The sequence below is a fragment of the Poecilia reticulata genome, chromosome 19, assembly GCF_904066995.2.
Source record: "Poecilia reticulata chromosome 19, P_reticulata-male-v2, whole genome shotgun sequence".
NCBI classification, from domain to species: domain Eukaryota; kingdom Metazoa; phylum Chordata; class Actinopteri; order Cyprinodontiformes; family Poeciliidae; genus Poecilia; species Poecilia reticulata.
In genome coordinates this window covers 24,847,983-24,860,659 of record NC_088848.1, presented here as the reverse complement: position 1 = coordinate 24,860,659, position 12,677 = coordinate 24,847,983, and the positions used below count along the sequence as shown (strand labels likewise).

Genomic DNA, 12,677 nt, shown 5'->3' with positions numbered 1-12,677 from the left:
CTGCACATCTCCCCCCTCTGAGAAGAGGAAGTAGAGTGAGAGAGAAGGGGAAGGAGGTGTTGCGCAACAACAGTTGTTCACTTTTTGCAGATGATGGAGCTGTTTGGAAAAAAGGGAAAAACTTTGATTTTATTATTATAAATTTACAAGAGGTTATTATTGAAATAGAGAAATGGGTGTTGCAATGGGGATTTAAGTTCTCAGTTGATAAAACAAAAGTAATGATATTTACTCAGAAGAAAATAAACATCCATCCATCCATCCATCCATCCATCCATCCATCCATCCATCCATCCATCCATCCATCCATCCATCCATCCATCCATCCATCCATCCATCCATCCATCCATCCATCCATCCATCCATTTTCTTCCTCTTATTCGGGGTCGGGTTGCGGGGGCAGCAGCTTCAGAAGGGAGGCCCAGATTTCCCTCTCCCCAGCCACTTCTTCCAGCTCCTCTGGGGGAATCCCAAGGCGTTCCCAGGCCAGCCGAGAGACATAGTCCCTCCAGCGTGTCCTGGGTTTTCCCCGAGGCCTCCTCCCGGTGGGACGTGCCCGGAACTCCTCACCAGGGAGGCGTCCAGGAGGCATCCTTACCAGATGCCCGAGTCTAAACTGGCTCCTCTCGACGTGGAGGAGCAGCGGCTCTACTCTGAGTCCCTCCCAGATGACCGAGCTTCTCTCTCTAAGGGAGAGCCCAGCCACCCTGCGGAGGAAACCCATTTCGGCCGCTTGTACCCGTGATCTCGTTCTTTCGGTCATGATCCAAAGCAAATAAAATAAACAAGGAAATAAAATTTAAATTATATAATCAAGAGTTAGAGCAAGTAAAGTGTATAAAATTTTTAGGATTATGGTTTGATGAAAAATTAAAATGGCACATATACATATTCAAAAAATTGTTGATAAATGTAAGAAAATTTTGAACATTCTGAGATGTTTGGCTGGCAGTGACTGGGGAGCAGATAGGAAATCACTAAAACAGATTTACACAAGCATGATAAGATCCAACATAGACTTTGGTTGTTTAGTTTACGGTTCAGCAGCTAAAACACATCTGGCTAAATTAGACATTATCCTTCATCAGGCACTAAGATTATGAACTGGAGCATTTAAAACCAACAGCAGCTTTAGAAATAGAAATGGGAGAAATGCCGTTAGATTTAAGAAGAACAAAATTAGAAACTAATTATTGGTTAAATTTGCAAGAAAATAACGTTGATCATCCAACTCTGGAAATTTTAAATCCATGTTGGGAAAAAGAAAAGAAAGAAATGAGGAGTTTGGGATGGACAATTGAAAATAAAATAAAAAAAAATTTAAAATGAATAATTTAGAAATTAGTCAAACACCAATATCAATTATACCACCCTGGATTCTACCAGAAGCAACAGTAGATATGTCAATAATGGAAAAGAAACAAGATAAATCATACATCATACATGGTTATTCAGTACAATTATATTTAAATGATTATTATCAATATGTTAAAATTTATACTGATGCATCAAAAATAACTGGGAAAATAGGAATAGCGTTTGTAGAACCAGAATTCAATATAAAAATAGGAAAATGAATTACAGATGGATTATCAGTAAACACAGGAGAAATGTTGGCAATATTATTAGCTATACAATGGGTAGAAGACATAAAACCATTAAAAACGATAATATGTTCAGATTCAAGCTCTGCATTATTAAGTTTAAAAAATAATCAAACAGATAGTAGGATGGACATTTTATTAGAAATATTTCATACACTATTCAGAATACAAAACATGGTTTAATAGTTATGTTTGTGTGGGTTCCAGCACATATTGGAGTAGAAGGAAATGAGAGGGCAGATAAAATGGCAAAGAGGGCAGTTCAGTATCCTATTAGTTTCACAGTTAAAATAAGTAAATCTGAAGGAAAGAGTATTGTTAAAGAGAAACTGATGAAAGTTTGGCAAAAAAGGTGGGATGAAGATAAGACGGGAAGATGGTTTTATAAAATTCAGAAGAATGTAGGAGAAAGAAGAAACAGAAAGGAGGAAAGAGTGATAAGGTTAAGATTTGGACATTCAGGACTTGATTATACACTTTTTAAAATTCAAAAACATAAAACTGGCGAATGTGATTATTGTGATAAATATGAAACCATAGAGCATGTTATATTAGAATGCCACAAATATGAAATAGAGAGAAGATATATGAAGGGAGGGTGAAAGTATTATGGAGAAAGTTAATTTATTAGATATATTGAGGAAGAATTTAGGGAGTAAACATATTCCAATAATTATTCGATTTCTTAAGAAAACTAAATTATTTCATAGAATTTAATTATAGTAAGTGTGTTTGTGAATGAAGGCATAATATAAAAAGTTGTGCACAAGTATGTATGTTTTAAGTGTGAATGTGTGAGTGTATGTTTATGTGGCAGTTTGCCCTGTAGGCTATGAACGCACCACACAAGTGCCTGAATCTAATGGGCTCTTTGCACCTAAGGCGCTGACGTCACACCCGCATGCGCGTAGTGCGGCTCATTTCCTTCCGCTTTGAGTGACCATGACCGCAAGGAAAGACAAAATCGTATTTCAAAAACAATCTAAGCAATACCATGAACACTGTTGTGTTCCCCGGTGCACAGCGTCTTCCAAATATAACGGCCGTTTAAGTTTTCATGGATTTCCATGCGATCCTGACTTAAGAAGACGATGGCTAGTAAATATTCGTCGCGACAAATTCAAGCTAACAACACATAGCAAAGTTTGCAGCCTTCACTTCACTCCGGATCAGCTTCTTCAACCTAAAACTGCCGGAGGGAGAAGAAAGGTAAATAAAGGAGCTGTCCCTGAGTTATTTCAATGGAACAACTTCTGTGTTCAGCCTGAAAGAGCGAGTGTATGGGAACGAGTGAGCAGACCAGAGCCAGACAGCACTGAAACTGATCCGCCTGTGCAATGCACTTCTGCCGATCACGATTATTGCTCCGTCCCAGAACCAGCTGGCCTGGTTGTGCCGCTCGCTGGCTGCCTGTATATAAAGGGCCTCCCTCACCTGGTTGACATCACGTTGTTTTCCTTCCGGTTCAGAGCTCGGTGTTTGTTGGTGCTGCACGCTAGCTGCAAATTAATGCGCGCGCTCAAACAATGCGCTTAACGACACTCTGATCGCTGATCAATCGTCCCTCTGGTAAGAATCTTCCCACACCTGACATTTGTTAGCTTAGCTTTAGCTCAGCTTTTGTTGTATATCCTGTACAAGCTCCACGTTTTCTCCCTCCTGTTAGAGGCACTGCATAAAGAGCTCAGTGGTAAGTGAAGTGCTGGAGTTTTCATGCTTTTAGATTCCATTTCATACATTTATTTTTGATAGCCGCTGCTGTTTGCCTGCTGTTCTGGTTGTCCGCCTGTCATCTGGATAATCTGTCGGCTGCCTACCTGTCGTCCTGTTTGCTGGCTTCATGCCCGCCGTCCTGGTCGGTGTAAAGCGGCTCCTATCCCTCGTCCAGTGTGGCTGATTTGGGCTGATTGGTGACCAGCTCGGACTAGTGCCGCTCTGAGTGGCGTCTGCTACAGCGGATCGGTTCCTCCCAGGACGGACCTTTAATTTGGACTATTACTGCTTGAGTTGTTGACTGAGTTGTACTTTATTGTCTGTAATTTGAATATATTTTCCTTTTATTTTGACAGGAACGGCCAGCTCGTGATGTTGGTGGTGGACTTTCCGGGTGGTGGCATTACTTCTGGTTTGGTGCACGATTTTCTTTAGTTTTTGCCGTTTTGTTTGTTTGTTTTCTTTTTAGGACACCACCCTGAATTTCACTCCCATTTCTGCGTGGTGCTAGAACTGACTTTTAATGTGTGATTTTAGATTAGCAATTTTGATTAAACAATTGTGGAATAAATAAAATTCTCGAGCCTCATCTGTAGTGGGTCTGTGTGCCTTAAAGGTAACTTTTTAGTGGAGTCATTGTAACCAATTTTATCTTTATTAAAAAGTGCTTTTAAATTTAAGTTTCCAATTTTTAACACACTGCTCCTGCCACATTTAGATAGAATATTTGTATATTTAAACCATCATGAACCACACTCCATACCAGTAAGTGGCGGTAATGCTACTAAAAGTTTCTTGCCAACCATCATAAATCATAATCAAACCTGTTATTTTTAACCTTTTGTACACAGTTTACCCATGATCTGCCAATAATATAGTGTTCAACACCAGTGAAGAAACTTTTAGTGGTATGTTACGATGCAGACCTAAAAATGTACATAAATCCTTAGCTTTCATTCAATATGAAATCAACACAAATCTGCATGTAGATCCACATTCAGATGATGGTTGAATCAATGTTGATTCCTAACTGATTCAATGTAGAATCAACACAAATATGCATGTGAATCCACAGTCAAATGAGTGTTGAATCAACATTGATTCAATGTAAAACCAACAAATATGCATGTAAATTGACATACAAATGATGGTTGAATCAACATTGACTCGTAACTGATTCAATGTAAAATCAACAGAAATATGTGTGCAGAACCACATTCAGATGATGGTTGAATCAATGTTGATTCCTAACTGATTCAATGCAATATCAATACAAATATGCATATAAACTGACATACAGATGATGGTTGAATCAACATTGATATAATGGTAGTTATGGTTGAAACCCTAACGTTGATTCAACATTCAAGTCACTGACCACTTTCAATGTTGATTCAATGATTCTGGCTGACATTGATTCAATGTTTCAGTCATTCTGTGCTATCTGGGGTGATGGTGCTTTAATTTTTTTCCCTCTGTGATAGCAATACGCTTCCGTAGACGACCAAACTAAAGTCCCCCGTTTGTTCCTCGGCATGTAAAAAAGAGTGAGTTATCTTACAACCTATCCTATCTGTATTAATTTACAGCGCATGTTCACAGAACTCATGGTTTGTGTGGGCGTGTGACAAAAAAGGAGGTAGTGGCTCGTTATAGCTTAAAGACGATCTTTGTTGCCTCCAGCAGCAGCATCCAGAGCTTTCAGCCATTTTCCACCTGCTTCATTTTGCTGCCGAACCTGATCCTTCTCTGAAACTGTCTCGCCTTCGACACCGGCTGTCGTCACACCCCTCTTCGCTAAACCAGCTGTTGGGACGCAGACAGTGTTCGGACAGATGAGCGAGCAGCACCCGGTAAATCTGTGCTGGAGTCCGCTAGAGCTGAACCGGGTGAATCTCAGTTGGTTGGTATCTATCTACGAGCTGCCGATTATACTGCTTTTATGAATCCTTTAAACCAGACAGTGCAAAAATCTGCTCCCTTCAAACATCACAGTTGGCCGCCACCTGTTGATTGATTGACTGATTGAATCACCGGTCTCCATGTGATTCCTCCAACAGATGTCTCAATATTTTTGTTGTGGTCCGAGATAAAGAAACCAGAAAAATAAAACATTGGACCCTTTTTTTCAAAAAACATTCGGTTCTTAACGCGATAATTAATAGTTGAGGCCAGTTTTAACACGTGTCACTGCCCAAGGCAAAGGAAACTAAGCAGCCGCCTATGCTCCCCCTAAGTGGAACTGATTTTGTTTTTCTTTTTTAAGTAATGATTTCTATGTGATTATAATAACAAAAACAACTTCATTATAAAGTTGTGATTTATTTTACTATATTATATATTTGATAATGTATGTAGAAATCTTTCTTATATGGACAAAAAGGGAAAAAAAATAAATAAATTGAACGTTAGCTGGAGATGGGCACCAGCAACCCTCCCGACCCCACTAAGGGACAAGGATGTAAGACAATGGATGGATGGATGAATAAAAATAAATTGCTCTTGGGGGCCCCTGGTGGGCATGGTAGGTACAGCACTGCATGGTGATATGAGCGCGTCCAAACCTCCAAAGCGCTTGTGGAAGATAAGTTATCTTTCGTGGTGTCGCAAAAATGACTGAATCCTTTAGGGAGAAAGAAAAGCCAAAGCAAAGGTATGTTTTAATGTGCCTTGGTAGTGTAATATTTATCAGAAAAATTGATGGAGCTGCTAATAGAAACTTCAAAATAGCGTGTTTGATAACATTTGATAATAATAATTAAAACTTCTCAATGTTTGACATTGGCTAGCAAAATATTTTTACATCAGGCTACATGGCTCCTGCATTAATACATCAATGAGCTACTCTAAGCTGTAGTTGGAGATATGTTGTTTGCTGCTGAGCATAATCATTTATGTATGTAAAATAACATTTTTTATATTAACTTCTAAGTTATGTGAAACTTAACCGGGCTGCACTGGTTGTAGTTTTCTGGTCAATTGCCAATTGCCGATCTTTAAAAAGTCTTACCTGCTGATTTTGATTTTGGCCAATACCAATTTTTTTTGTCTGAAATGTTGCTAATATAGCAAAAAAGTTGCTGAGCTTGCAACAGTGGGGCCAGTATTGTTAACTGCAAACATGCAGACCTGACCTGGTGGTCTTGTCTATCAGTCAAACTTCTCACTGGAGAGCAGAAGAGAACAGTGGCTAATTTTTAAACTTTTGCTGAGGCAGATAAGATCAGTGGATAAGATTGGCTTCACATGTAAGTATCTGCCAATCATCAATCCCAGACAGTTAAGGAAATCAGCGTTGATGATAAATGTGTCCTATATTATACGTGCATATAGAGTATAATGTTACATCACTGTCAGAGATTAAATAATTTTAGCAAGTGTGTGAATGATCTAATCATCTGACTGTTGACGGACACTGAGGGTTTGGGGTCCCCGCAGGACCCCAAAACCAAATTCTGTTTAGTGCCCCCATGGAGTCTTGGGCCGGTGTTCTGACTATGTGTCAGTGTTTTAAAGGGCCCAACATAGGATTAAGTGTAGGGTTCGAAGTGCTCTGACAACGATTGCTAAAAGCAAAACAGAGAATTCCTGAAGGGACGGGGTAATCCCCGCGGACAGCTGCATGAGGTAATGTTAATGATATACATTAAATACTTACGTTTACATTAACAGCCCAATCCTATAGTCCATCTGTTTCTGTTGCACTCCTGTTTATCCTCCTCCCCACCCCATTGAGGGTTTAAATAGTTTAAGTGCACGAGGGACAAAGGAGTTCCTCAGACTGTTGGTCCTGCACGTTGGAAGAAGCAGTCTTCCACTGAATCTGATTTCCTGTCTTCTGATGACAGTGTACAGAGGGTGGCTGGCATTGTCCAAGTTTACCTTTGAACACCTTTACACATAAAATTATACATTTATTTTTAAATGTTAGCTGAAAAATAACACGCTGACTTTTTGTCAGATTTGAAAAATGCTGAAGGGCTAGCTTTACTCGGATGTGAGATGACATGGCTGATTCTGGGTTGTAAAATGACTTTCCATCCAGACCTCTTTGTTGATAAGTTGCTTCTGGCTCTCCTGCAGTGAAGCATCATGGGCAGTGACTGATGAGCAAACCAACTACGGGTCAACCGCTGACACACCAACTTGGCATGGATCAGGCTTTAAGTCTAAATGCTCTGGTGAGTTACTTTTGTGTGTGATATTCATGACTGGCCACAGCAAAAGTAGGAACAAGTCTACTCAGTGGTGTTTTGAGTTATTTACATATTCTAAAAGTGCAGATTCTAAGATTTCCAATGACATGTAAATAAAAATAAGGAAATGAAGAAGATATGGCCATTTGAATGTTGGAAGTCTGGGTTTCAAAAGTTAGAGAAAACAACTTTCAAAGTTTTTCCCCAAATCTTCTGAAGGTAAGGTAAGGTAATTTTATTTATATAGCACATTTTCAGCAACAAGGCAATTCAAAGTGCTTTACATGAGTTAAAAGGAAATACAAAAAAAAAAAAACCAAGGAAAGAAAAAAAGAGGAAAGAAAACGAATCTAATGTTGTTCTAAAGTATGTAAACTAGGTGCTCCTGTTCAGGGTTGCTAAGTATCTGATTCCATTTCTAAATAGTGAAACTCTACAGTTTCTGATAAAATAAGCTAAAGAGTGACTGATCTAATTCCTTTTCTGGGTTAAAAGTAATATAAACTAAGCAGTGACTGTTATTGTTAAGTATTTCTGGATTCCAAGTTCGTAGTTATTCTAATTCTAATTCTGATTCAATTTCTGGGCTGTATAATATTGATATTGTATAATATTGAATATTGATTGAAGGGACAAGGGTGAAAAGGAAATGGATGGATGGATGGATAATGTTGATCTAAATAGTGCGTACTCCACAATTTTTGATATTACTAATAAACTAAAATAATCCTTTTCTGGGTTAAATAGTGAGTACTGTACCGTTTCTAAAACAAAAAAGAGGAATGGTCACATTAGGGCAAATGCAACATTCAGACAAAACAATGGGCAAAACAAAGACACGAGTGAAGGCGGTGACGTCAAAGGGCCACGAAGCCACGTTACTAAGCCTCCTGGCAGAGTCCGATAGAGGTGTTGTTATCAAGGCATGATGTCCTTGGGAGCATTCAGCTTCGCAACTCCATGGATACAGGAGGGGTGAGGAGGGAAGAGCGTTGTGTTTACATATCTTCAAGGAGATTAGAAATATGCAGCCCTTCCAAGGCCACATGGGGAAAGCCAATTCATAAACACAATGTCTTAGGTCGGGAAGATTATAAATTTCAATCTTCCCTAAAGTCTCTCTGATACATCTCAGTTCCCAATCATCCAAATTAGTTTGGTCGTTTCACTGAACTGAAACTAGCAACTTCTCCAAGATCGATTCCAACTCATTAGTGAGTTTTAGAGTCCTCGTCTCTGTCCACACCAACAGTCTGAGTGTTCGCCAGTTCGGCCAAGTCCGTCACAAATTTGTCAATAATCCAGGAATACACAAGCTCCAAACAGCAGAAATCCTGTTATCATGAATAAAGCTACATCTGCAGTATACGTACTGCAGTATGATTCAAACTGGACATTCGCATACTTACACACTTATGCATCAAACATATCTATACTAATTTGAAATAAAAAAGGTTATTTTGTATGCATGTTCACTGACAAACTCGTTTCAAGATATATCTTATTGTGTTCTCTTTGTATTCACTAGTGTTTGTCAGAGATTTTAGAGACATTTTGTGCTGGTGCTACAACTTTTTGTCCAGTGCTACAAACAAAAGTTACTTTACAGACCTGTCAGGAAACATTCAGAGATTCTTAAGGATTTCTGATAGCTTCAAACGGAGAAATTTTCCAAAACTTTGGTTTAAGTACCCCTTGCAATCCCAGCTTATAGTGCGGCAGCATAGCTCGGATTCAGCCTGTCATCAACATCAAAATCTTGGGACATTTTATTATGTTTGAGCAGGTCCATGTTTATAATTTAAGTTTGATCGTTTTCTTTTATTTTTCATGTGTAATTTTTGGGCCACAGTTAGTGTGTTAACATCCTTATACCAATTTGAAGAAGAGCAGTGTCATTTTTCCAATATCACAGTTACAGGTTGACTTGTCAGTATTGGCCGAGTCTCTGGTTGGTCAGTAGATCTGGTAGTTCACAGTCTTCCTATTTGAACTTGTGAACACTGGTACAAAGTAGCTACGCTCCTACAGCCAGCCATGCTTGAAAGAATCAAAACAACATTCCAGGTATGTTTTTGATGAGGGAATAACATAACATGATGTAAGTCGATTTAACAAAATACCTTAAACAGCCTATTTAGACAGTTTATCTGCAAAGCAAAGAGTTAATTTGGGAGTTAGTTACACTTTAAGGTAGTTCAAATTTGCTAGCTAAGTTTGAGTATTTATTTTTATTCATAAGCCTATTTTTTATTTAAACCTTGATTTTTTATATATTTTTTCCTGTAGGATAAACTAATTCAAAAGCTGGAGAGCATAGGCAGCAGCCTCTTTCAAGCCTGAAAAACAATTGCTTCATGACTTTATTTCTTCCCCTTCGACTCCTCTTTTTAACATACATCTTTGATCCCTTAAACCAGGGGTGCCCAAACTTTTTGAGAGCAAGATCTACTTTTTCTCTCACCAGCCGCCTGAGATCTACCTCATGACACAAAGACATAAAAATTGCAAATTAAACTCTATTGACTTATTTTATATGCGAATATACATCAGTTATAGCAGAAATAATAAAGTGACAGAAAACCTAATCCAGTTTCTTCCTCAGTGAGATTCTGACACTGGGAGCAGCTTCCTGGTTTCTCAGTCAGAAGCTGGTTGCAAACCTGACGCCAGCAGGTGTCAGTCAGTCATGGTGGATCTGAAATTTGGTTTGATGAGCTCAATATGAGAAACTACAGACTGATGGGAAGAAACACAGAGCCCAGTAAAGGTAAAGGCAAATCTTCTGAAGTCGGGATATAATTCATTTAATTTCACATAATTATCGCGGTAGAATTTGTTAAAACTTAATGAAATATATTTGTCCTATTTGATGTTTGTTGTGACGTATAGTCACAAACGAACGAGGTAATTAGTCCAAGTTTGTCGTTTATTGAATATTCAGAAACTACAGCAGGTGTAATGAGCAGTGGCGGAGCCAGAGGGGGGGCCAGTGCCCCCCCTGTCATCTGATTGCCCCCCCCCAGTGGCCCCCCCCTGATGATTGACATATAACAGCACCAGGTCATTCCTGTACATTATTTGGAATCATTCTAAGTCAACCTAATATCTAAAGAAGAAAAACAATAATAAATATATGAAAAGAAAATGTATAAAACTTTATATACTGTAAGTCCATGTGATGACATAAATAAATAGATTTTTATCAGGCGCGATACCAGCCTCCTTTATACTCATAATAAGCTGATATTCTTCTCCTGGGTGTTTCAGTTGCTGCGCTGTGGTGCAACTCAAAGGCTAAAGCACTTCATACCTGGTGGTGATGGTAAAACACCAATAAGTTATTTATTGATCCTCCGCAAAAAAGAGAAAAAACCGAAGAGGGGCCGATAATGTTCGTAGTTTGGAGCAGAGGTTGCGCTGGAGTTTTTTCGTTGTCCGTCAAAGAAAAAAATCATTTTATTTCCAATTTGTAGTCATCAAATGAAACATTTATTATTTCTCTGCGAGAACGTTTTTGAAATGAGGTAACATTTTACGAAATGACGTGATTAGAAGACAACAGAACTCTGATCGTTTCCTGATCCCTCAGCGGGAGGAAAACCAGCAGAAGCGGATCAGCTGCGCTAGAAGCTCCAAAGCCTCTGGTCCGTTAAAGCGTCCAGATCAGAGATGATTCTCTGACTGATATTGTTCTTAGTATGATTAATAATGAGCTTCACGATGTTCTCTGTGCGTAAAGTTGAAACTGTCTGAGCACCAAGTGGTCAGCTGATCACATTCTGGACAGAAACCAGCGAACTGCTCTCTGTTCTTATCAAGACAAAGCTGAGGAGGGAATCTGACATATTAACTCAGTTAAGTTTTTACTGGTTTTGTTTTTAAAACGCCATTAACGTAAGCAGTGTAACTATATATTGTATATTTGACGTTTGTCATCTCATGTGTGATTAATTGGAGCGTAACGGTGGAGCATTTATTGCCCAGCACACTGCGCTTGTTTCTGCCTAACGGATCTGCTCTTTAATTTCTTTCCTCTCTCAACAGTCAGCTGTTATTCCTCTATTTAAACTACAATAAGTAGATCATAACATTCTCTAGCTTTTCTCTATGTGCTCCAAACTCATTAAATGTAAACTCATTAGAAGCCTGAGCCACCATCAGGCAAATAATTCTGGTCCGACCCGAACTATTGTTACCTGTCCAAACAGAGCTTCCTAACCAAGGTGTCCATAACTCTTCAACACGCTGTCAGCTCCCAGTCAGAAAGATGCATTTAGTTCAGTGTCCATGAGATGATATTCAGAAAGGATCTTTTATTTGATTGATTTTAGTTTCCTCTGTGATGAACTCTTAGCGTAAAGTCTATCATGTCTCCATGTGCGTCAGTCAAAGGTGTTAGATTTATATATATATATATATATATATATATATATATATATATATATATATATAGATGTGCACACACACATTTTAAACTTTGCCCCCCCAGACATAGTCCTGCCCCCCCCCCCCATGGCTCCCCCAACTTTAAAAGTCTAGCTCCGCCACTGGTAATGAGCCACAGCAAAGGTAAAAAAAAAGGTAAAACAACCCGAACAGACTATCAAATGAAAACATGTCCTACCTTTTTACTCTCGGTCTCTTTGTCGTTTAAGCACACGCGTTGCCGTGGCAACCGCCTGCACCCCGCAAGCCGAGCAAAGATTAGGCTACATTAAAAATACAACATTCAGTCCGTTACGATATCAGGTTTCCAGGCTTGATATTTATTTCTCGATTATTAACAATCCTCTCATGAACACAGCAGTGGTTGAGTAGCTAATTTAAACTCCTGCTCTGCTCATCAGTCGGTCTTTGAGTCGCTTTTTTTTTTTGTGTGTTAATGGAACCGAAACGTACAGAATTGCGCAACACCTTGTTGAAACAATAATTACTGAGATTATTAATTTTAACATGTTTTGTTGACTTTTTATAATTATTCTTTTTTAATGAAGCTACAAGCGTTTAGGATCTTGGTGAATATTTTTGATAAGCCTATCAGAAGAGGAAGTGCTGGTCTCAGCGTCCTGGCGGCGTTCAGTTTGTCACCTGCCGAGATTGACTCAAAACCTTTTCCGCGATCGACCGGTCGATCGCGATTGACGTATTGAGCACCCCTGCT

General features: G+C 39.0%; 1 protein-coding gene across 5 annotated transcripts in view; it reads left to right on the top strand.

The window, feature by feature from the left end:
• Positions 1 to 4,930: 4,930 nt before the first annotated feature.
• stambpl1 (STAM binding protein-like 1) overlaps positions 4,931 to 12,677 on the top strand; it is a 58,090-nt gene continuing 50,343 nt past the window's right edge. For 2 of the 5 annotated variants that reach the window (XM_008438095.3, XM_008438091.3), the window contains exons 1-2: positions 4,932 to 5,220; positions 7,401 to 7,498. In XM_008438095.3, coding sequence (XP_008436317.1) covers positions 7,424 to 7,498 — 75 coding nt within the window. In that variant the 5' untranslated portion in view covers positions 4,932 to 5,220; positions 7,401 to 7,423. Of the gene's footprint in view, positions 5,221 to 7,400; positions 7,499 to 12,677 lie in introns of all 5 variants that reach the window. The other 3 variants (XM_008438094.3, XM_008438092.3, XM_017310856.2) reach the window with 3 other exon arrangements.